This window comes from Ambystoma mexicanum, chromosome 2q (genome assembly GCF_040938575.1).
Source record: "Ambystoma mexicanum isolate Mex_15411 chromosome 2q, UKY_AmexF1_1, whole genome shotgun sequence".
NCBI classification, from domain to species: domain Eukaryota; kingdom Metazoa; phylum Chordata; class Amphibia; order Caudata; family Ambystomatidae; genus Ambystoma; species Ambystoma mexicanum.
The window spans coordinates 359,105,548-359,131,026 of NC_090924.1; the positions used below are offsets into that span (position 1 = coordinate 359,105,548).

Sequence of the window (25,479 nt, forward strand, 5' to 3'; positions counted from 1 at the left end):
TCTGCCCCCTGTCTAAGAGCAAAATGTGCTTTACAACCAAAATCTCTCAACATACCTGGAATCTTAGAACCGTTTGCAGAATCAAATCACAGAGACCAAAGTGCTGTTTACTGAAACACCAATACTATGTTCGGAAGTCAGATGCCCACAGCACACAGGGAAAGCACTTATCTAGCTCAATTTTTTCATTTAACGTACAAATGCATTCTGAAAGTTGTAACCTTAGCAAAGGTCAACCAAAATAACTGGACTTCAGCACTATATATGAACAAATCGTAAAACAAAAGCCTAGTACTGCATTAAAGCCCCACTCCAGTTTGGACTGCTAATTAAGTCTTGTTTTTTGTTGCATTATGGGACTTGTAGTGTTGGATATAAAAACCAGGACCGATGAGGGTCTTCAGCTCAGTTAGCCCAGCAGGGCTTCACGAGACTGTTGCAGGAAAGGTTGCCAGGCCTCTTCAGGAGTCGTCCATGGGTCTTCAGTCTGCTGCACGACTACACAGGATACTTGGCTCATTTGGTGATCTCCTAAATCCAGGTGAGTGCTCAAACTCAGTCCTCCAATAGCAAGGATCTGCACCACTCACTCAGCCAGCAGTGGTTCAATCAGGGACCACTGTGGGTTTTACTCGTGCATGCACACCAGACTCACTGATACCAGTTAGTGGATTGGGACCAGACAGTCCCAAGCCATTTCTTGGCTCCACACACAAATTACAAGTACTAGCCCGCGAAAGCAGCAGCTTTCCTGGTCAAATGCATGAGCATATTATGGATTTCCTGACCTTAGAGGGCAGGAAGAATGCCAAGAAACAATATGTCCAAAGGACACGTGAAAAATCTCATGGCATGGCCATTTTAGAGCGCTGGGCACTGCTGTGACTGGTAGAAAGGCAGGTCTTGTTCCAGAAGAAGGTTTGCCCCCAATGGATGTTGCAATGACTAGTAAAACCTCTGTGGCGTCACTTTCTCTTGCGGCCGGTGTTGTGTGGTTCGCATCATCCCGCTGCATAGGGGCTCCGGCGTCTTCCGGCTGCTGCCCGTTGTGGCTTCTCCCCACTGGTTTTCACCTGCGGCGGGGATGCCGGCTTTATCCCAGCTAAGGTGCACAGAGGAGGGGGCTGCCCGCACTCGCTCGCGCAGCGCTGGTTGTTGCGGTTGAGCTCCCTCACTCCCCCGACAGGGTCTGAAAGCGGGCCCTGTCACAGCAGGCACTGCAGATCAGGATACACACCATGCTTTTGCATGGAGCTTATGAAAGCGTAATCTGATCAGCAGATTACCCTTTAAGAGATGAAATAACTAGCAGCATTTTATTAATAATTTTTTTTTTAAAAGCCAGGGCTTTCACACCCTAGCCAGAGGACAATTCATCACAATTGAGGTTGATCTGTGTGGACGCATTGTAGTCCTAGACCATCCTCTGATCCCCTCTGAAGTCTCAGCCTTACTTTGATTGAGCTTGACTAGACTTTTGTGTCTTTCCTGTTCACCATAAAGGTTTGGCCTCCCAAAATCCACCACCCAGCATTGATTTTGGAAATCCATATGAACACCAAGCAATTTCACATCAAGGATAGTTTTCCTCAGGGAGTATTTTCACCGGGTGTCATTTTTATGAGTACATGAATAGGAATTTGGATTAGAGGAAACTTTATAACAGCAAATTATTTGTGGTTCGTATTAAAATTAGGAGGGGTTTGTGAGAAATTAGGAAACTGGAAGTTAGCACAGAGGATTTACCCTGTAATAAAAGGCAAAGATAAAGGGGAGTAAGGGTTAGGAAGGAGTGCTGCAAGGGGTTTGCCTCCTGATAAATCTGAAAACTAACAGTATTTGTAGATGACAAATAACCACTGTAAAACAAACTAAAGGAAAATAGTGCGTAGATTTGCATAACCTACAACTTGATTAAAATATACTAGACTGCAGGACTAAGGGAAAGAACAATTGAGAGAGAAAACATCTGGAAAACACTGCAAATAATAACTTTCTCCAATAAAACTGTCTAAACTACAAGATGTAGCAGGTAATATTTCTTTCTTTGCCAGGTTCATAAATATCTCTGAAGAATGCTGAGACTCTAAATTATCCAAGTAAAAATGAAAGCGTTTTTGTATATTCGAAATTGTGAAGAGCACTCTGAGTTTACAGCATGGATTGGAGAAAAAAAAAAAAAAAAAACATACGAGGGTAGAGATCTTGGTTCCAAAAAAAATAAACCAATCTTGAATCAGCACAAAAAGCGGAGTTCTCAAATGAACGGTATTCAACTTTTCAGTGAAAGAACATGCAATTTTACTTACTGTCCCAGCAGAAGGGAAAGCAAACAGATTAAGTTTTGAAAATGCCATGCTTTGGAGTTGAAGAAGGCATTTGCTATGAAGATTGGCAAACCAAGGCAACGAGAACGAAATTAAGATCCCACATTACGTGAGGTTCAAATAACAAGTTCAAACAGTTTCAGATGACATTCAAAGTAAATCTTTTCACTCACACACTAAATAATCCTTGCAAGAATCAACATGGATACTGTGACAATCCTTCAGATGGTGTCACTTCTCCTCAAAGAGGAGTCCCTTTCCATGAGACTAGGGAGGTGAGGCCGCTAACTGAAAATAAGGGTCCCCTTAGTGGTGGTAACATGTGGGAGAATCTCATGGAGAAAAACTACCCTCCTGGGCATAAGGGCACACATGGCAGACACAGCCCCTTTTAACGCCCAACCCAGATACTGATGTTAATGCACGAACCTTTGACAGATAAGATCATATCTGAAACTGTATGTTATTGTAAAATATCAAACCACCCTAATGTAATAGGTACAAGGACGAAGAAGAGCTTGAGAACACTACAATCGAGTGTGAGGAATGCTCGATTAGCTGCTTCCAATTTGACTGAGGTTACGCTGGGGCTGTCCCCACTATTTATAGCAAAGAAAGGCGAGCAGCTTGATATTCTGAAAAAGGAGAAAGATCTCGATATCCGAAGATGGAGAAAGGTGTGGCGAAGGCGACTGTAGTAGAAAGTCTTCTTATCGGCCGACAGGGCGTCGGCTCTGAGAGCTGCAGAAGTAGCAGAGAGAAAACAGGAAAAGAGAACCGAACTAGTCGCAGAAGACGAAACAATAAAATGGAGGTCGGTAGACCGATTGAGAGAAGGAACTATCGGTCAAATGCCAGGCAAGCCCGGTACCCCTAATTCAGGCAGTGCAAGGTCACAACGAGGTAGTTTGAGAGAAGGAGAAAGAAAAACCCAGCGGCACAGGGCAAGGGTCTCACATGCTGGCCAGAGGCCAACACAGAGAGATGTGAAGGCATCATGAAGTTATACTCAGACAACAGAGTAAAGTTTGCAACAGTTTTTTACTTAACCGAAAATAAGGGTTGGAAAAAGGCATAGCTTACCCTTGCTACAGGGGATTTCCCTACCTAAGTGAAACTAAGGATAGCCTGCATCAGAAAGGTCCAAAGAAAATAACTGTGTTCAAACCTACACTTGCCCATATAACTATTTGTATACACTGTGCGCGATTCTCGAAGTCAAAAGAATAAGTGTTCAAAGTAAAAGTTCTGTTCTTCTAGCATCTAGCTTGAAAAGGAATAAATGTTCAAAGGAAATGCTCTGAGCTTTTTCCAGCTCCGGGCTTGCAAAGGGGGTTCCCTTACCCTAGTTTCAAGACCGTTCACAATGCCAAGGGATTCCTAGCTTTCTGGTTCCTCTTCACAACACAATTTCCAGGGACACTTCCCAGCTCCTCTGGTTTGGTTATTCTTTACGAGTTTCACAACTACAGTTCCTTACTTTCTGTTTCACATCAAACTTCCTTTATATTCAATCACAGGTTTCTCAGCAAGTCTCTTTCAGTAGGTGTCCTCGGTCGGGCGCAGTTGTTGGACCACACAGTCTACCCATTACAGGTCAGGCAACCGATACACCTTACTTGTATCGTATGACCAGTTTGGATATTCACAATGCCACTGCTTCACTTCTACAGTGGAGCCTGGTCCACTCACCTGCCAGGTAAAGGGATGCTTCGTATTTCACATTTCTTTATTGCTTTACGACTGCTTGTTTGGCCACTTCGCACTTGTTGCCACTTCACACACTTCTATGGCTCTTGCCAATCTTTGGTTTCTCAAAGCACACAGTTTCCAATGGCTCTTGCCAATGCTTGTTTCACACAGTTTCTAACGGCTCTTGCTAATGCTTGTTTCACACAGTTTCCAATGTTAGCATTATTTTCAACACCACGGTTTTCATTCAGATCGATATTCACAGGTACTTGCTCTTACTCTACAGCTTTATAGATGCCCCTTGACTGTGGGCAATGCTTTTTGTTTGCAAAAGTCTTTTTGTCTTGATACAAATGTCAGTATTCAAAAATAACTCTGTTACAAGTTATCAGAGCGCCCCAGTATGATTGTTTCCCTGGTTTCCACTCACAAGTTGCACACAGCAGCTCCCTTAGGTTTGTTGTCCTTTGCGACAGGACTCTTAACGCTCCTCGTCATGTTTCCCAGCTTCCACAAGCTTTGCCTTTCCCTCGCAGCAGCAAGAGAGCACTACTCGCTTTCCTGGTTTCCCGCGGCAGCTGGGGTACTTGGGCGTACCACAGGTCCTTCTGCATGCACCCGATAAGGAGGGTAGCAGGATTTCCAGACCCTCTCGCAACCGGCCTCAGCGTCTCTCACTCCTGCGTGATACCACTTTCTGCTCCTGTGTCTATACCTCCCTTCTCTCCAGCCTGTTCCTCTTTGCAGAAAAGTCTTTAATATCTGTTAGTGACTTCAGGTGTGGGTCATTAATTCAAATTGCCTGACTATGGCAAAACCCATTAGGTGGACTTGCCTGGTTGTTCCACCTGTATACCTCCATAGCCCTCTTCTTCGTCTCAGTGCCAGAGTGGTGTTTGGGGATGTATGAGTTAATAAAGGAAGTAACTCTGTATTGTCTCCTCCCCGTCTTAGTACCTGACTGAGTGTGTTAGGAGAGTGCTTTCTGGAAATATAGGGATATGGTTGATAATAGCATATAAAGGCCTGGGGGACATCTGATTCCTCGTGGAAGGGAAATGGGGGATAACGCGTCTCATCCAAGTGTGCTTCATCCCCACTCTCCAAGTCTCCTTCACCCAGGTGATCCTCCTTCGCACATCCCCCACCCCCGAGGGTCAGGATCCATAAGCAAGGGCTTTTCCCTGGCCCCCTGGAAGGAGGATATATTGGGGAAAGTAGTGAGGTCACCCTAGGATTCCTCACAGAGAGTGGAACCGGGGTGGTGGTTGCATGATCTGTAACGGATGGACTCTGCGGAGCAACACCTACGCAGTGACCACCAAGCAGAGCCTGCCACGGAGCCACGTAGGAAAGCGAACAGAAGGTGAATCAGACAGTGGTGGTGCCGCAACCTGTGACAGGTGGATCGTGTGGTCCGAGACTCGTGCCCAAACCGCCAGCCACAAGCGGCCGTGAGAGCAAGCAGGCCCAACTCGAGAATGATTTTGGCCTCAAAAGGAACTTAAGATACAATCCCGGAACCCAGGTAACCTGCTCTGTGTCAAACCCTAGAGGGGCTGGGAAGCTTCAAAAGACATTTACAAAGGTTAATGACTTACCAGGAGAGATCTCCCTTGCAGAAGCGCACAAACCAAAGCCGTCGAGAATCGTGGCATTGTAGGCAAGTCGTTCTTTGGGGGATACTTCATCCCACACCAATAAAGCAGGATAACCGGATGGCGAAAAATTCTGACAAAATGGACAAAGGACCGCGCTTAAGCAGAAACCAGCACACGTTGAAACTTCCCTGATTTGAAAAGGGGGTGTCTTTTTACAAAGCCATGAAGGGACATGCATTTCAAGTGAAGATCCCACCTTACTGTGGGGAACCGCAAAAGCGTAAGGAAAACCAACAGCCCCTGGGGATTAGTCCTCCTTTTTTGTCTTCGGTCAATACCGGATCAGTCAAGAGTCGATCCCCAGTCTTTCCTGTAGCGTGAAAGAAAAAGCGGAAACAGAGAGAGGGAGCCCGTGGCCCATTGCAAAGCCGGTGAAAAATTCCCCAGGAGAAGGTAACGGGAACAAGTAAAGTCCAGGAGGGGACCGGAAAGACTTGAGACTGTAAATCATGAAGTAGATGTAGTGAAACACTTTCAGCACAATTCCCTGGGCAGTTCCTCAAGAGTGTGGTGCTGGAGAGTCAACAGGAACTTGGGGAGCATCTTTGTCGTCCCAGTGGGGACAGGATAAAAAAGAAAACAAAAATGTGTTGAAACTTCCTTGAAGGAATTACACGTTTTGTTGAATTCTATAAAGGGCATAGGGGAACCAGCTAAGAGGAGGGAGTCATTCTCCTAGTCTCACAATTATCCTGTAGAACTGTTTTAATTGTTACGAAAGGTTGGAACTGTAATGGATCTTGTATTATGAGAAGACTTGGCATCATTGGGACACTTTGAATCCAGGAGAAGGGAGTCATTCTCCTGGGTCACGATCAGAACCTGAACATTATCATTGTTTTTTGTAGCGACAGGGATAGACTAGGAGCCTTTGGACTGGGACAGTGCCTTTTGATTTGGACTTTCACAGACTTACTGGTGGAGTTTCTTCAGTTTAGGTAGGGAAATCCCATTAGAGATAAGTACAGATAGGTTATCTTCACTTTTAATAAAAAGACTATAACCAAAAACATTTTGGTCAGTCTCCTTCATTCCCTGTCACCAGAATATGCAAGGAGGAAATAAAAGACAAACCTGCCGCTACTATGGAACAGAGAGGTTGCATTATTTGATCTAGCATCCAATGTCAGGGTCTTCACTCTGAAGTTAACTAGCACCACCAGGGTTATTGTTTGCCCCAAAGAACCAATATGTATTAATATTATTGGTTACTCTGCATGAGCTAATTCATTTGTTTGATCTAGGCTTGCTCTGAAGTAACCTTTGCTTATGGTAAAGCAACATGGATGTTCAACATAACACAAGGGTTGTTATGTATGAACTTGTGAGCATGTTAACTATATTCGAGTGCTTCTGTGAATGGAGATTATACAGTTTTTTTTAATCTGTTGACCAATACCCAACTTCTTGTAGCAGAACTTTGCACATGGAGCTTGAAGCATACATGCTATTAAAAGTAAGGTTTTCCTAGTCCATTTAATGATCAACAATTTGAGTAAATCAGAGATGTCACTAACGAGCCATCTGAAATATTATCTTTTTCTTGAGTTTGAATGCATTTTCTGAGAATGACTGCTTTTGACAAATTGACCAAAATAGTAATTTCCCAATTACATGTTGTTGTCTATTCTTCCCCTAAAAGGGAGGAAACTCCCAGTAACCCTACATCCTCCGCCTATCCCCTTCAGTATTGTCCCTTTTCTTACCATGCTCTTTCCCAAGCTCTTTTTTCTGCCTTTTACTGACAGTGCCCAGACCACAAGCTAACCTTTAGGCACTACTCAATTTGTCAAATAAAATCATCAGTGGATGTTGAACATTTTGTTAAGCCAAGTATTGAACATGAATATCAGCTAATGAGCATTCAGCAGTACGTACGTACGCTTCGAACGGGACTGATCCCCCCTGTATGGAGGTCATGTATTGAATATGAATGAAGAAGTCAGATATCGGACAATGAATTGAACTGATGTAATATGCTTCTTAGGAGTTTACAATTTTATTTGCAACAAATTGATATTCATAGTCATTTATTTTTAACAATTTGAAATAAGAACCCTTTCTCATTCCTGACGGCATCTGTGCGGGGGTCAGGTCTGAAATTCTCTCTCCAGTTTCACATTCATTATTATCTATAATACAAGAGATATATCATAATAATGCTCTGTAGTGGCACACTAAGAACTAAATTAAGAAGGCTGTATAATATGCATATGTGTACCCAAACAGGATTCACTTGGATTTAAACATGTATATAATCGATACAACTTCACTAACAAGACCAATTAACTTAAACCTTTCCTCACCTTCCAACTTGAGACAGTGACGTGACTTCCACCTCTTGGTCAGGGTGCCTACCACTGCTACTGACCATACGTTGACAGGAAATGCCACGGACCACCAGTATAGGTCCATGCTTCACTAGCAGAGCTGAAAGTCCACCACTGGCAGGGGTACCAAACAAGGCCCTAGAACAAGTTTGTATAAATGGTTGGAACATATTAAATAGTGATAGATAGTGCAGAACACATGCACAGCCTGAGAAAAAGATGCTAAAGTGAAGGTAGAACACTTTTGCTGATCTGCCCTGACGGATCAACCTTCTTCTAGGCCTTTACTCTACATAAATGTGTCAGGGTTATCTCACTTATGAAGAATACAGGTGTAGACATGTTAGCTGTGCTAGTGGTGTGGAATTGGGTATACAGCTGGTTTATATTGAATGTATCCTGGACTAAGGAATACCAGTGTAATCATATTTACATATACTTTTTTTTTATTCAATATACTGGTTTTAGTATGATGTACCAATACAAATCTACTATTTTTCCAGATGATCTCATAATAGAATATGTTTTCTACTAGTAGTCTAGAAGACATATCTGCTTCCGATAGGCCACTCTCTTTTAGTCAGGGGATATTTTGTGTTTAACAGTGATACATTTCCAAGGCTAAGTACTTTCTTCTCAGAATATATTCCTTTCATATACATGAAGCGTCCAGCAACACAACCCACAAACTACTCATCACAAACAGGACATCTTCAAAGATCAACAGTAGTACAGTTTTGCACAACGTGCTGTTACAGGGTAAGGTACTGTCTGAGGATGCTTTCAGCCTTTTGGTTACTGTGATTAATCTAAAGGTAGAAACATAATTAATCCTCATATTACATAGCTCAAAGAGCAGTTGTAATTTTAGTGTAAACAAATTTGCCATGTCATCACTCCGAGACAAGCAAATCCTCAGATTACCACAATTGTATGTGCTATGGCCTTATACAGCAGACCTTTGCCTCGCGGTACACAGCTAATACAGGCTAACACCGTAAACAAAAGAGCTATTTTCTCAGAAAATCACATTTTTGGTTCACACCCATGTCTTCAAGCTATATAACTTTCCCTGTAAGGGATAAATGATAGGAAGTTAATTAGGAAAACTATGCAGTGTTTGAACTGGTAACACCTATTGGAATTTACTGTAAGCAATAAGAGTGAAAGCACATTTTTCAAACAAAATGTTTTTAGAAAATAAAGTGAATTGCTTATAAAAGCAAAGACTCGATTCTAAATGTACAGCCTCTGAAACTATGAAGCAAACAGAGACATGCTTACCATATTTCCTCAATATTGATGGTCCCCAAAGCAACACACAAAATGTTATCCTGGTGTGGAAGAGAGATGAGCTGCAGAATCGGAACCTAATAATGTAAAAAAGACAAGGATTGGATTGGAAGCTTGTGAATTTTATAACTGGGAGGGCGTAAATGTATGTGTATAATAGGCTGGCGCGACCAAGTGCAGGTAAGGAGCCTGAACCAAACAAGGGGGGACTTGAAGGGGTTCACCCCACAAGAAACTTTTTAAAACAATGGGCCTCATTACATGTCTGTTAGTATGCAGCCGGTAAATCCAGCGGGATACCACCAGATGGTAATACCGTTACCGCCACCTTGTCTGCCGGAATTACCAGCAGATTACAAGTGGCGTTAAGTGTTGGAATTCCCCATTCCGTGGAGTCCCATTAGACTCCATGGGTGGGAATTGCTGGTATTACCGACGCGAGTAAACCAGAATCTCTTGGTGATGGGGTGCCGGAATTACCAGCAGCTCGGAGCTGCAAGTAAATCCGGCCACCCCACCACCAAACTTGGGAATGTGCCGGTGCGGTAATGTGCCAGTATGCTGAAATACTGGCATGTTATTACCACAACGGCACACTCATAATGAGGCCCAATGGATTAAAATGGTGCATTTTACAGCATGATCTCTGAAAAATTGGATAAAAGCCACAAAGTTTTAAATCAATTTTGAATGGTAGCACGTGAAAACCCCCAAAAGAATAAAGTCACCAACAGTGCACATGACCATTTTCCAACGCATTTTCACTATACCTTAACATAACATTTTCAGGCTGGCTGAAACATGTCCATGCATGCTGCACCAATAGTGAATAAGTTACTTAACTGTAATTCCCTTTCTCCGGCATTGAAATCTTTTATGCATTCACATGCTCGTGAATAGGCCCCGTCGTCAGGCTGGGACTCCTTAGTACCATTAAAGCAGTTTACTTTTAAACTGCTTGTCACTTTAGTGCTCTTTCAGAGTTACTTTGGGTCATACTGACCTCAGCGAATTAGACAGGACCCCCTTTGCTCCACCCCTGGTGGCCATCTTCACATTTGGCAGCGCACATGGTGTGGCAGTATGAGCCAAGAAAAGCACAAGAGGGGTAGGCGAGAGGGTCACATGTGAATCCATGAAAGATACCAATGCCGGAAAACAGGAGTTACAGGTAAGTAACTTATTCCTTCTCCAGCGTTAGATCTATCATGGATCCACATGTTAGTGAATAAGATTATACAGCAGTAGGTACACACAACCAGAAAAAACGGGCATTGGCAAGCTCAACAGAAGTAAGCAACTCACCTCTGGAACACTCACCTCATGCAAACAGGTTACAGAAGCACTGCCTGGCTGAGCCTCCCTAGAAGCTCTATCGATGCAGTAAAACATTGTGAAGGTGTGGACTGACATCCACATGGCTGCCCTGCAGATCTCGAGCAAGGTTACACCGGACAGGAAAACCATATTGGACGCCACAAATCTTATTGAGTGAGCTTTAGGTCTTCCGGGAAGGGACCTGCTGGGCAGATGGTAGCAGCGGAAATACACACAGACAGCCATCTTGTAATGGAAGACTTTGAAAGGGCTTTGCACAGGGCGACCGGTCCCAATGCAACAAATAGCTGCAATGATTTCCGGAACTCCTTAGTGGGAGCCATGTAGAATTTGAGGGCTCGGGAGACATCAAGCGAGTGTAAGGAACGCTCTGCTGGTGAGGAAGGAGAGCGAAAGTGCACTGGCAGAATTAAGGGTTCTTTCAGGTGGAATGCAGAAGGTACCTATTGAATGGAAGAAGGATTTGTCCACAATACCACCCAAGACTGGTGAAAACCTAGTTATCGGGGCTTGCAGGAGAGAGCTTGCAGTTTGTCGATCCTTCTGGCTGAGGTAATGGCAAATAGAAATGCAGTCTTCCATGAGAGAAAATTCAGAGAAGCTCTGTGTAGAGGATTGAAAGGAGGGCCCATGTGTTTTGAGAGGGGTGTGGATAAAGAATCTCCACTATTTACTGAACACCGACCTTATGTAAATCCCTCTCCCTTTAATAACACTGAAACAATAAGTACTGGGACTTATGTGCATCCCCCTCCCCCTTATAGCATTGAAACGAGGAAGAGGTATGGAGTGATGAAGCTCACGAGAAGCGGCAAGCCAACATCTCATTCTAGTCATTGGAAAGTTAACAGGTGCCAGGACATTCAAATATGGAACACCTGAACAGAACGAGAGTCAACCCCCCCGAAGCTGGTTGGGACACGGGAGGAAAGCGAGTTGCAGACCGGAGCAAAGAAGCTGGTTAGGACGGCGTCCAAGAAAGTCAGGTGGAAGAGTATATGCCGCTCTACCATCTCGAGCAGCAGTAGCTGCCGAGCGAAGGAGAAGTCCAGGTGGGAATCGAGAAGCTGACGAGACGCGCTCCCTGGCAAGAGGCGGATAGTGGAGAAAACAGTGAGGCGCGAGGGATGCTGAAGTTGCCAGAGAAGACCGGTGGGCCCAGAGAAGGAGACTGGGATACCGATGCGCTTCAGGGCAGATGACACATGAAAATTAGTAAAGAGCAAAAACCCAAAAACCCACACATGGGAGCTGGGACATTTACCACAGTTTTGGAAGGGTCGGTGGCCCGACATATGAAAGATATATTTACCTGGATACAGAAGCGAGTGAATGCTAATGAAAAGTATGAACCTGGGATTTGCACTTGAATATTGGGAGGACTCAAAAAGCCCAGGGAGCAGAGTAAACCAGGAACTTAGCGAGTCTGGGACTTGCACACAAGTCAAAAGACAAAAAGCCCTTTTAGATATCCTCACTAAATATTAGACCGTAACTGTAGGAGGTTTCGTTTCAGTACAGCAGTGATATTTGCTTTTTAGATCAAAAGGGTCTTATGACCAGTTCAAGAGGTGTAGGCACCCACTCACCAGATTTTGCCAGGCCTCCACAGCTGCAATGTTTGAACAAACAGACATTCTTTTGTTTCAAGTTCAGTTATTGTTTATTTGTGATAGGCTCAGGTAGATTTAGGTTTTGGACAGAGGACATTATTTTGATTTTCACGTTCTGACGATAAACAAGCACCCTTAGTTTTCAGTTAGTTAGGTTGGGGCTTTCCCTATAGCGATAGGGCGAGAGAGGCCTTTGCTTTATTATTTTAATAAAAGAAACCACTGCGGCAACTCCTTCCGACCCGCCACAGAGGTCAACGTTCAGTTCCCACGATGGGGCTGGGGCCCGAACTGAGTGAAAGGTACGAAACAGGCCCTTAAGGAACTCTTACGTTCAAAACCATAGAGACGGTTTGATTGTGGTGCATGAAATGGCTGCCAAATGCACCCTTATGGACAACTGCGAAAGGTCAGATTCTGCTAAAAGACAGCAGGTATGGCAAGACTTGAGTCACTTGAATGTGTAACGGATGTAGGTGCTGAATTGCACACCGGATGGTAACAAGTTTACACTCTTGTAGCATGATGGTGTAGATGCTGCTCTTGCCCTGGCTAGAATCCCCTTGCATTCTGTGGGTAGCGGAATGTCACCGAAGTAGAGGGCTGCAGGAGCCAAGCTGTCAAGGAGAGTGATGCAGGGCTGTAATGCAGCACTGAATTGTCCTCCCTGGAGAGCATGTCGGGTAGAGGAGGCAACCCGATATGGGTTGTCGCTGAGAGGTGCAGTAGGTCAGAGGACCAAATTTGCCGGGGGCAATCATCCGGCAGCTGGTCCGTTTCAGTGTACTGACAACTCTGGGAAGCAGTGAGATTGGGGGAAAGACATAAAAAGAACAGGCCATCCCACTAGAAATTTCGTGTTGGTTTCTGTAGCGAACAGATCGATCTCTGGCCATCCCCACTCTGAGACGAGATAGAGAACTTCGCTCAGGCAAAGTTCCCATTCATGGCAGGACCCGAGTTCTCAGCTGGCAGTGAGATTGGGGGAAAGACATAAAAGGAACAGGCCATCCCACTGCAAATTTCATGTTGGTTTCTGTAGCGAACAGATCGATCTCTGGCCATCCCCACTCTGAGACGAGATAGAGAACTTCCCTCAGGCAAAGTTCCCATTCATGGCAGGACCCGAGTTCTCAGCTGTATGTATTGTGGATGCCACCTGGCAGGTGGAAAGGAATTAGGAACATGTCCTGTGTCAGCACCCATTTCTACAGTGCTACCGAGAGCAGGGAAAGCAGCACCTGCTTATCAGCACACAGTGGAGGGTTCAGCTTGATTAATTGGCGCCACATCCTTCAGCGGATAGAGCGGAAGACGGACTGACATTCAGAGATTAAGGAAGCCAGTGCAAGCTGCAAATAATGGTTGCACAGAGATGGAGGTTGCATTCAAACGACCATGGATTGACAGAGACCAGAACACCAAGAAATCGAATCACATCGCTGGGTCCCATACGCAGCACACAGAAGTAGAATATGATGCCCCTGATGAATGTGCAGCATTTATTTGCTGTGTCGGGACAGAAACTTGCACAAGTAGGGCTAGGAGTGTAATGAAAATAAGGATGAGAAACACACTGTAGTGGCTATAATCCAGTGTAGAGTTAGACATGGATTGTCTGCTGTACATTTTATCAATCGTGTTTACATGTTTGTATTAATTTGTGTTTTTTACATTATTTGTAATGTTTTAAAACTTTTTTTGTGTGTTGTTAAAATTATAATAAAATTGAACTATTTTTTAATAATGAATTTTGGTGATTAGTCTATTGGTGTATAGGTGTTTCTGTCTAAAGAGCCGTGACACATACTTTATATGGCTACCAACTGTAAAACATACCTACGCTCAGTGAACGGTGTACACCGAACTGAAGCAGCAAACAGCACATCACAGCTCTCTTGCTCTTTTCTCCCGCTCAGGCCTACTAACGTACCCCTAACCCTTGCTTTACAAATCCACCAGTGCACCAAGAAACCACACAGTGGCAACAGTGTGTGATATAAGAACCTTTAACATAGCACATACTAAGGTATACAAAACAAGTAACCCAATTAAGGAATTGAAGAGTTTGATAGATTTGCAAGTCATGTATTGAAAGACTGGTACTAGAACTACCGATAGGAGAAGGGAGTCATTCTCCACACTTGAGTTAGTTTTCAAAGTGGTGGGGTCAGAAAAGGGTAGGTTTGGACAGTGGACATATTCCTTTTTGAAGATTGACGACTGACTGATGAGCACCTAAGTTAATAACATAGGTAGGGACCACTTTGACAATCCTTCAGATGGTGTCACTTCTTCCCAGGGGAGAACCCCTTTCCATGAGCCTAGGGAGGTGAGGCCATTAACCAATAGTCCCCCTAGGGGTGGTAATATGCGGGAGGTTCTCATGGAGCATGGAGAGGAACTCCTCTCCGGGGATAAAGACACGATTGGGAGGCACATCCCCTTTAAACACCATCCTGGTATGCTGACAATAGTACTGGAACCTTAGGGGTCTAAACTTATGTTCTAAACCATGTGTTATTGTGAAACATTGAACCATCCTCATAACATAGGTACTGAAATGAAGAAGAGCTCAACAAAACTACATTTGAGCGTGACGAAGAGTAGAAAAGCTGCTGTCAATTAGACTGACGTTACACTGGGGCCGTCCTGCATGGGTCCCAGTGGGGTAGAAATGCCACCGGAGCCCAGTCTACATGGCAGGCACTGGGATATCATGTTGCTACGTAGAAGCGACAGTGGGGTCTTGCAGGTGGGAGAAACCCACTTGACCAACAGCGCCCTCTTAAAGGCAGTGAGGCCCAAAATGACATCAGAAGTACTTACCAGAAGGGAATTCAAAATGCTGTCCTTAGAATGAGGGGTGGAGGAGGGCATTCCCAGCTTGTTTACTGGCAAACTGAGCAGAGAAAAGGGGCAGGGCTTAGAGCCCTATTTGAATTTCTTCCTTGTCCTTATACATCCTGGGAAATCCCAGGATCTAGGGGCGGAGGGAAATTAGGAAAGAAACAGGAAGTGTGGTGAAGTGGGTGAGGTTAGCAGTGGGGTGGTGCTGGACCAAGATACAAGCAGAAGTGAGTGGTGGAGTGCAGAGGCTGTTACTGTAGAAAAGAGGAGAGGTATAGTGGTAGTATGGTGAGAAGAGCAATAGTAGTGTGAGAAGAAAAGTAGTAGTGAGTGCATCCGTAGTCGTAGGAATAAAAGAGTAGGAAGAGTAAAGGAAGAAGGTAGTCTAGTAGTGATTGGAGGAGTAGTGAGGGACGGAGAGTGGGAAGAGGAAAGAAGTTAATATCTAAGGGTACATGCAGGAAGGAGGAGTAAAATAACCGAGGGACATGCGACTAAAAGGGAGAACAAGGGGAGGGAAGGAGGTAGAATAGAAGGGCGGGGTAAGACTGTGCACAATTGACTTGGTCGGCTCCACCGGGGCGACTGTAAGGCATTGTCCCTGACTTCATATAGAACACTAAGCAGGGCTAGAGTAGGGACAACTAAGACTTCCCAGAGGGTGTCAGTGAGCCAACATTTAGGGAGACCAGTGGAGCATTAAATTCAAGCAAACTGACGGCAGGGATTACCGTTCAGTAGAACAAAACAGCGGTTTAGAACTCCTGGGCTATGGCAGGAATCGCAGGGGAGGCGAGAGAGCGAGGGACTTCCAAACCCTTTAGCATCCCATGCCCGGATCAGAAATCTTGGCCTGCTTACAGTTAGCTCTAGTCTAACCAATTTACAGTGGTTACAGGCTGTGGTTTAAACATGAAATCCCTGGAATCATCTAAAGACATGAGAGTGATTTTCTTGTGACCATCCATTCACAGCACAAACTTTTCCAGCTCATTACAACCTGTGCATCTTCTATATCCACCCTTTGTCTCCCAACGTATCCACACTAAACGTCTCCGCCTTTCCTGAACAGTAGTGAATGTATTCAACCAGTCCCTTGCTACAATTACTGCTGCATGTACTGCTGTGTTCCCTTCTCTGATCTTCTCAGACTATTGTCTCCAGAAGGGCCAACCTCCCTCCTGTACTTCAACACCATAACATACAGCAGGAGGTGCTATGCAACCCAAGATAACATACAGATAAGCCTATTTTAACTTTTTCCTACTGATCTTGAGAATATGAGATTAGGCTTCAGGCGTGAAGGCCAAGAGACAGTCAGTGGGGGTAGACGGTTTGATTTTGAACAGGTTATACCATGTAACTGAGCAGAACCGTCTAGGTGCTAGCAATGAAATAGAACAGATGACAAAGGGAAAATAAGTCAACAAAACAAATAGATCTTCAAAGTCCTATGAAAAGAGAGCAGGGAGTTAAGGTCCCGGATAGCCAGGGGCAAAGTTTTTCAAAGAAAGTGGCCATCACCTGAGAACCTACACGTAGTGTTAAGAACAATAAGGGCAAACAGCTATGTGGTTTGTAGTGTTCAATTCTAATTGCTAAACAGCTGGGAGCAATTCTTTGAATATATGAAATAATTATACACAGAGGCTTAATTTGAACTGTACAATGTACAGGCAGCCAATGAAAGAAACTCCCCGTAGGATGAAATCAAGCAAGATTTATTCAGGTTGAACATAGGTCCAACAAGCATTCTGGGCAAATTGCAGCCAATGTACTTAATAGGAAGGGATGCCGACAGAGCAAATTGGCGTTGTCGAGCCTGGAATTTATTAATGTGCTAAATACCGCAGCCTGTTCCTGGTTAGGGGGAACAGGTACAACAGTACTCTACCCCAATGCAGTAGGCAAGTAGTAGTGAAATGGCAGACTCAATTACTATCCAACCCACTGGTGAGTATGTGCAGTGGTAGGAGAGGTTATCACTAAGTGAATCATTAGACAGTTTAATGCGCCTTGAAACAGCATTTTGCTGTATAGGAACATTATAAATACCCAATAAATTAAAATAGACAGGTATCCTCCTCCACCGCCCCCAGGAGGGACACAGATGTAGCCCCAGAGATGTATGGAAGGAATCTTGTGGAAATATTGCATACTGAAAATCTAAAGAATAATCAAAAGTACAATAGCCAATAATAATAGCAGCATTGTGGAGGTGGAAGAAATTGCTGAGATATAAGATACTGGTAGTCGGAAATGACCATGCACAAGTTTTAGAGGTTATTGATGAAGTCAAAATACAGAGTCTCGCTTCAGTTGCATGCAACTAAAAATAGCAAGCTGGACATCAATAACGATTTTGCAGAATAATACAAGACCACTCCTGTGACAGCGTCCAGACCCTATCAGAAGGAAGCAGGGACCCTGTCACAGGAGTGGTCTTCTATTCCTGTGGTAGATGGCCTACCAGTGCATTTCCAGAGCCTGGCCTACTTCAGAGGCTGTGTGAGCAAGTTGGGAGGGACCCCAGTCCATGTCTCTCCAGAATGCATGAGAGCACATCATCCAATGTGCAGGTAAGGGGGTAATCTCCTTAGAGTCCACCCAGTGACAGAACCTGCTCCATTTACTCTTGTACTGGCTCCTAGTAGCCTTGTTCCTAGCGCCCTGAATGATGTCCAGGTTGGCCTGCGACAGGCTCAGATGCTTCAGTGTGACCTGTTCAGGAAACCACGCTGCAAGGGCTAATTTCTGTGGAGCTGGGTTGATGACCCTGCCCCCCTGCTGCGAGAGGAACGGAACTGGGCCCAGCGGCAGGTGAATGGGCGGCCTGTCCCGAGAGGCTGAGGAGCTCAGAGAACCATGGTCTGGCAGGCCACCACGGAGCTATCAGAATGATGCAGTGGGGACACGATTCTCTTAACTTGCAGATCACCTTGTGGATGAGGCGTGTGGAAGGGACGAACAAGTTACTTACCAACTGTAACGTTCTTTCAACTGGATGTTCCTCCCACGTATTCCTCATCTTGTGATAATTCGTTATTGCTAGCTTTGCTGCTTCAGGAAAACATTTTTCGGGAGAGGGCGCTGTGCTCGTGGTCGTGGCGTCGATTGTCCCTCGACGGGCTCCGTTCCATGTCGACGTCACTGTTGCTTTAAGTAGCTCGAGCCACGCCCGTTGGCTTCAGTTCTGTTTTTTCGAGGAAATACTTGTGAAACATCCAGGCGTATGCTGTGACTGATAGGCCCATCGTGAGAGGAAAGTGTAAGAAAACGTAAACTGTGCTGCGGGGTAGGCTGGGAGGGTCGATGAGGAATACGTGGGAGGAACATCCAGTCGAAAGAACGTTACAGTTGGTAAGTAACTTGTTCTTCGAATGGATTGTGTCCTCTCACGTATTCCTCATCTTGTGATAGACACCCATAGCAGTGATCAATTTGGAGGTGGGAGTGCTAGTTTTTGTTTTCATGGACGGAGTGAAGTACCGCTCTGGCAAATAACCCCTCATTGGAGGAGGAGGCATCTAAGCAGTAATGCTTGATAAAGGTATGCATTGATGCCCATGTTGCAGCCGAGCAAATGTCTTTTTCAGGGACTCCCCTCTTCAAAGCCGCAGAAGTAGCCATTCCCATAGTGGAGTGAGCATGTAGCCCATCAGGTGGGGTCTTTTCCTGCTAATCTGTACTATTCCAATAGAGCCAGAATGATCCAGCGGGATATAGTTTGTTTTGTCACTGCTAACCCCAATTTACAACCTGTCTAACCCACAAAGAGTTGGTCATCTTGACGTAATTTTGTCATTCTTGAAATGTAAAAGCTGAGGGCCCTCTTGGGATCCAGTCTATGTAATCTCTCCTCTTCTTTTCCAAAATGAGGAGAAGGATAGAATGTTGGTAAAATAATTTTATGTCACAAATGGAAGTCGGAAACTACTTTCGGTAAGAAAGATGGTTTAACCTTAAGAACTACCTTATCCTTGTAAAAGATGGTATATGGAGGTTTACATGAGAGAGCCTGTAGTTCACTAACCCTGCGGGCTGATGTTAATGCCACAAGAAGGACAGTTTTTAGTGTTAAAAGCCTCAAAGGACAGGAGTGCAGAGGCTCAAATGGTATACAAGTTAGGAATTTAAGAACCAAGTTGGAACATGAAACGGTATTGGTGGATATACATTGGTAAGTCCTTTCAAGAACTATATGACTTTTGGAATTTTAAAGTAAGAAACCTCTTCCGAGGAGCGCTTAAAAATGGACAGCGCAGCTGAATGATTGTTCCGATCTGGAGCCCCATATTGGCTAGATGTAACAGGAAATAAAGCACCATTGGGGTGCCACATTGACAAGGGTCCACATCCCTATCTTTGCACCAGTTACTGAACTTGTTCCAACGACACTGGTACTAGGATTTTCTTGCTGGCCTTCTGGCCGAAAGCAAAATCTCCATTACGTTATCCGGAAGATCCCAATCCTTGTATCTCAAACTCTCAGAAACTGTGCATGTAGGTTGAGTGTCTTGACCTCTGGATGGAGAACCCGTCCTTCCTCTTACGAGAGAAGATCTTCTCTTTGTGGAAGACGTACTGGAGGTCAGATGAACATGTCCAGAAATTCCGGGTACCACATCCTCCTTGCCCAGTCCGGGGCAATTAGGATCATGGTTTTCCTGAACCTTCTCAACCTCCTGATTACTTGAGGAATCACGGGGACTGGAGGAAACGCGTACAGCAGGGGAAAATCCCAGTCCACCACGAACACGTCTCCTAGAGCTCCTCTCGGGGGAAATTCCCTTGAGCAATACTATCACACTTCCGGTTTACCGTGGTTGCGAACAGATCCACATGAGGGGTTCCCCAAAGGGCGAAGATCTCTAGAAGGACTTCCTGAGCTAACTCCCACTCGTGGGAGACTGTGCTCTGCATGCTCAGAGCGTCTGCCGCCGTGTTCTGCTCTCCTGCTAGGTGAACTGCCAATAGAGAGTCCTTCTCGTATTGCCCAGAACCAGAGCTGCATCGCCTCTCTGCACAGAGGTAGTGATCCTACGCCCCTCTTTTGTTGAGGTAGTACATGGCCACCGTGTTGTCCATCATTATCAGGACATGCTTTCCCTGTACAGAGGGCAGGAAGGCCTTCAGCGCTAGTCTGATTACCCTCAGCTCCAATAGGTTGATGTGTAGTTTGGACTCCGATGGAGACCAACGTTCCGCTGATTGTCAGATCGCTGGTGTGAGCTCCCCACCCCATGAGTGAGGCATCCGTTACTACTGTTATCTCTGGCCATGGCTGCCAAAAAAATTCTCCCTTGAGGATGTTGTTGTTGCAAGCCCACCATAATAGATCCTGAGCAACTGCGCTCGGGACTTGCAGAAGATCTGACATATTGAGTTCTGAGGGCCCATTGGAGGGATCTCCTTCTCAGTCTGGCCTCTGGCACCAGAAAAATGCAAGATGCCATGAGGCAGAGCAACCCCAGAAAATCGAAGGCCGGCAAATGCTGGGCTTTCTGGAATTTTGTTACCATCTGCTGGATGTGGAGAGCTCTTACCTCGGGCGACGAGGCTTTGCCCGAGGAAGTGTCCAAGACTGCTCCGATAAACTGGAGTTGTTGGGAAGGTATCATGTGGGACTTCTTGAAATTGAGGGAGAAGCCCAGGTTGTGGAGGAAGTGGCAGATGATCGACAGATGTTCTTGAGCTTGTTCTGGAGAACGTGCTCTGATCAACCAGTCGTCCAGGTAGGGATAGACGTGAATCCCCCCTCTCCTGAGACTCGCTGCCACTACCGCCATCAGCTTGGTGAAAACCCTCGGAGCGGAGGTCAGCCCGAAAGGCAGAAATCGAAACTGATAGTGAGAACCGCCAACTGCGAACCTCAGGTATTTTCTGTGCTTGGGATGGATTGGCACATGAAAATAAGCATCCTGAAGGTCCAATGATACCAACCAGTCTTGGAGATGGAGAGCCTGAAGGATCTGAGAAAGGGTTACCATCTTGAACTTGTCCTTCCTGAGGAACTTCAGTCCTCCGTCCTTCTTTGGGATGAGAAAATAAGGGGAGTACCAACCTTTGTTCCTCTCCGCTACAGGTACATGTTCTATTGCACCTTTCTCTAGCAGGGTTAAAATTTCCTGCAAAAGGAGCGGGTCTGGAATTTTGGTAGAGCTGGTGTCATGCTGCCTACCCCCGGGCATCCGGATCAAGCCCATCAGCCCCGGGAGCAGGCATCCAGATATTTAATAAAACCCCAGCAGCCCCGGCTGGGGGCTGTCTGGGTTCAGTCCTGGCGCCCTAGGCGCCAGGCTCATAATAGAAATCAGTCCTGGCGCCATAGGCGCCAGGCTCATAGACTTTACTTACCTCATGCAGACCATGCTGCAAATGAATCCAAGCCAACGTGAGGCCTGGATGGGAATATTTTACTCGGGTGTGGTGCTAGGGACTTCTTACCTGGAACTACTTTGGAGGCTATTTAAACCACGCCCGAACAGCAGCACATGCTTCGCGTTATTCTGCATCCAGCGTCACCGTGCCTGCAGTCAGCATCCAGTCTTCAGCCACGCCTGTCTCGAATCCAGAGCTCCTAGCAATAGAAGAAAGAAGAAGGAAAGGTTAGAACACAGATATTATTTCAATCCTTACCTGAATTCCGGATCCCTCACGTCTTCGAACATGAAAAGGACATTATTCTACACGCGTTGCATCGCCAGCTGCAGCGCTGCGCCATACTCACCAGTCCTCTCAGCATTTTTCGATCCGGCGCAGCCTCTATCATTTCCTTTGCCGAATTCCACCATCTAGGGGACAAAAGAAACATAAGGTGAGCCGAGACAGCCAACAAATACAACCTCTCCACCATAGACTTACCTGATTAACAACCGGAAGCATTATTCTGTAACAAACCGCAACTTCTTACGCCGCAACTGTAAGGAGAGAGAAACCAGCAATTCAAATACACGCATCTTTTACCGGACAGTGTTGGGTAATACAGACCCTTACCTGAACACCATCAGCTGCCACAAGACAATCTTCCCTTGGATCCAGCTGCAACACAAGAAGGAATGTACAAGAGTGAACATCGGACATATTGAACTCTTTGAACTTTATACTTATGGGTTCTCGCCTGGAACCTCGGAGTCAATATGCATCCGGAACTCTTCCAACGCCTTCAAACCAATGAAGTAACTAGTATCTACGCGCCCCTGCATTCCACGCAGGATGGAGAGCTCATCATTTAAAAACATAAGGCGAATACTTCTACGGGTCAAGCAGACGAGATTAGGCGGTCCAGTCCAGTCTGTCATCTCTGCACTACGCTTCACGTTGGAGGAGGTTGCAGCTGTCCTGGTCCGATCGACGCCCCTGTTTGAGCCAGGTGAGCGTAACAGCTGGTTCCTGGTGGATGATCGTGAGGTCTTTTTAGGAAGGGAAGGCAGTAACCTTGAGCTACTGTTTCCAGTGCCCAAGCATCTGAAGTAATGCCTCGCCATTCTTTCAGATGCTGAGAGATTCTGCCTCCCACTGGTGTTTTGTATAATAAGACCTCAGAGAGATTTGGAGGCAGCTGCAGGAGCGGCTGAGGGCATAGATGCCGTTCCTGAAGATGACTTTGTAGTCTTTCCTCGTCCACCACGAGGGACATTCCTTTTGCCCCTTTGAAAAACCTGTCCCCTTTCTCTACCAACAGAAGAGTAGTATTGAAAAGGACGACCCCTCCAGGAAAATGAGCCCGAATAGGGTTTCTGAGGCTGTCGCATGGAGGCACTAAGGGATTTAGCTGCCGCTTTTGAGGTCTGTAGTTTTTCTAGGCTCTCATCAGCCTTACTACCAAACAGCCTCGAGCCATCAAAGGGCATGTTGAGAAGTCTGGTCTGCATATCTGATGCAAACCCCGACTTTCTCAACCATGCAAATCTGCGTAGCACTGTGCTTGATGCCATTGATCTGCTAATACTATCAGCAGTATCCAGTCCAGACTGGAGACATTCCCCCATTGCCTCCTTCCCGTCTTCGACTATATTCAGGAAGCCTTCCCTTTCCTCGCCTTCCGGAATATGTTCAGCCGCTGCCGAAATGCATTCCCACAGGGTATGTGTGAACCTGGCCAGGGTACAGGTGACATTGGTTGATTTCAAGGCCATGCTACCTGAAGTAAAAACTTTACGAGCCCAAGCAGCAACCTTCTTATCCTCCCTATCCAGAGGTATGGTTGGGTATGCTGTCTGTCTCGAAGTAGTAGCAGCCTGAATAACCAGACTTTCTGGAGTAGGGTGTCTATTCAGATATTCTGGATCAGAAGTAGAAGTTCTGTACTTCTTTGGAAGATCGCCGTCTACTGCAGCAATGTTATCAGGTTTTTCCCAGTTCCTTTCAACTGTCCTTTGAAGCGCCCTATTGAAAGGGAGAGCTGGATCTTTCTGGGGTCCTCAGACTATTATGTCCATCATATCATCTTGCTCAAAAGTAGGTGAGGCTCTTCCCCAACCCATATATTCTATCACCCTGTTCATCAAACTCCTGTACCCTGAGTCTGCATGTTCTGCAGGATCAGGTGTAGCAAACTCCAATTCAGGTGATGTGTCAACACCACTAGCAGAATGTAGAGTTTCGCATAGGTCTCTCATTTTAGTTTCAGGGTTTATAAGTTCCTCTGGAACTTCTCTAGTGGCATATTTTACTCCAAAAGGATTGACATCTTCATCCTCCAAACCAGATTCTTCAAAAATTGAAGACATGGACCTAAAAAAATCTGACTTGGGTAAAGGTGTAAACCTTCTCTCTTCCTCCTGATTTTTTGTCAAGTCGAAGTCTTCGATAAGGGCGTCGAAGATAGTATAGGCTTCGTTGACGAAGCTGTCAGCGCCGATGGTGTTGACAAAGTTGCACTCGACTGTCCTGACTGCAGGTGTCCGCCAACTCCCGTTCCTCCCCACTCTCCTCACCTGATTCCAAGTCCTCCAGGTGCAGTTGTCTGTGTGAGAGGGAGTCCTTCTCCTTCCTATGTGAAGCGTGTCTGTCTCGAGAGGAAGCCACAGTGAGCACTAATAAATAGCAAACCTGGGACTTCCGTCCCGCGAACAGACAATTCTGAAGGGAAAAAACCCGAACAGGCAGAAAAAACCCTCCGATGAGAAAAGCAGCCGAAGATGGTCCGGAGCAAGCAGCTGGCAGCGGAGTCCTTGAGGTAGGTAGCAGAAGAAAGCAGGCGAAGCCGGAATCCACTGTAGAGGAGGAACCGGAGAAAAGGCAGCGCTACTAGAAGAGAAACCAGCGAATGCCTCCTCCGGAAATCAACAGAGAAACGAAGCGGCTGGGGGGAGAAACACAGCCGGGAGAGGAGCAGCAAGAGGTGGGCGCGGGGAGGAAGCCGCAGCCGGCAAGGATAGGCGGAAGTCAAAGGAAGGGAGCGAGCGGAGAAAGAAAGCGGAGTAGAGAGAGGAGAAGAATCGAAAGGGTAAGGCGGCCCAGAGAGGAAGTGGACCGAAGACCAGAGAGGTGACCTGAAAGGCCAAAGTAGGAAAACTAGCGTCAAGACCCAAAGTTGCGAGGAAACGCAGTAAGGAGGGTTGCAACGCGGCGATCACTGGGAGAGAGGGAAAGAAGTACTTCCCAGCGGGCGCCATGTTGGAAAACCTCTAGACCGTCAAGTGCGCTGGGAAAACAACGTAGTGGAACATCCGCTCGACCTCCCACCACGTAGCCGCCAACGCGGATACAAACGCCAAACAGGGCGGCGGATGACAGTATGCCCCCCTCCAGAGCGCAGAACCCCCGGCTTATAGGGGAAGCGAGCATGAAACCGAGCCAACAACCGATGGGCATGAATGTTGGAAGCCGGTTCCCACGAGTCCTCCGACCTGGGATACCCCTTCCAGGATACCAAGTACTCCAACCTTCCACGGTAGTGGCGGGAGTCATGCAAAGTGGAGACCTCATATTCAACCGAGGAATCCACCTGAGGGAAAGGCTGGTCGGGAACAGCTCTCTGGTGGGGATCCGGAAAGAAAGGCTTGAGAAGAGAAGCATGAAAGACAGGATGAATGCGGCTAAGGTAAGAAGGTAGTTTAAGCTGGAAAGCAACAGGATTGACTTTGAAAAGAATGGGAAAAGGCCCCAAAAACGAGGGGAAAGTTTAGAAGGGTGAACCCATCGTGGCAAGAATCTGGTGGACAGCCAAACCTTGTCCCCCTCCTTCCAATCAGGGCAAGGTCTACGATGTTTATCCGCTTGAGACTTGTTATATCTGCAACTCTCCTCCAAGCATCGTCTGGCAGTGATGTGCGCATCAGATATTGACTGCAGGACCTCTTCAGCCGTCGGGGAGTTGGTGGGCGACGGTATGAATGGAAGGAGGGATCTAGGGTGCACTCCGTAAGTA

General features: G+C 46.0%; 1 protein-coding gene across 4 annotated transcripts in view; it reads right to left on the reverse strand.

The window, feature by feature from the left end:
* Positions 1–25,479, reverse strand: part of PALB2 (partner and localizer of BRCA2) — a 645,542-nt gene that overhangs the window by 250,926 nt on the left and 369,137 nt on the right. For all 4 annotated transcript variants that reach the window (XR_011303236.1, XM_069647386.1, XM_069647387.1 and 1 more), the window contains exons 9-10: positions 9,295–9,380; positions 7,987–8,148 (exon numbers count right to left, since the gene is read on the reverse strand). Coding sequence is in view for 3 of the 4 variants with exons in the window: in XM_069647386.1 (XP_069503487.1) it covers positions 7,987–8,148; positions 9,295–9,380 (248 nt within the window). In the remaining variant the exon portion in view is untranslated. The remainder of the gene's footprint in view (positions 1–7,986; positions 8,149–9,294; positions 9,381–25,479) is intronic.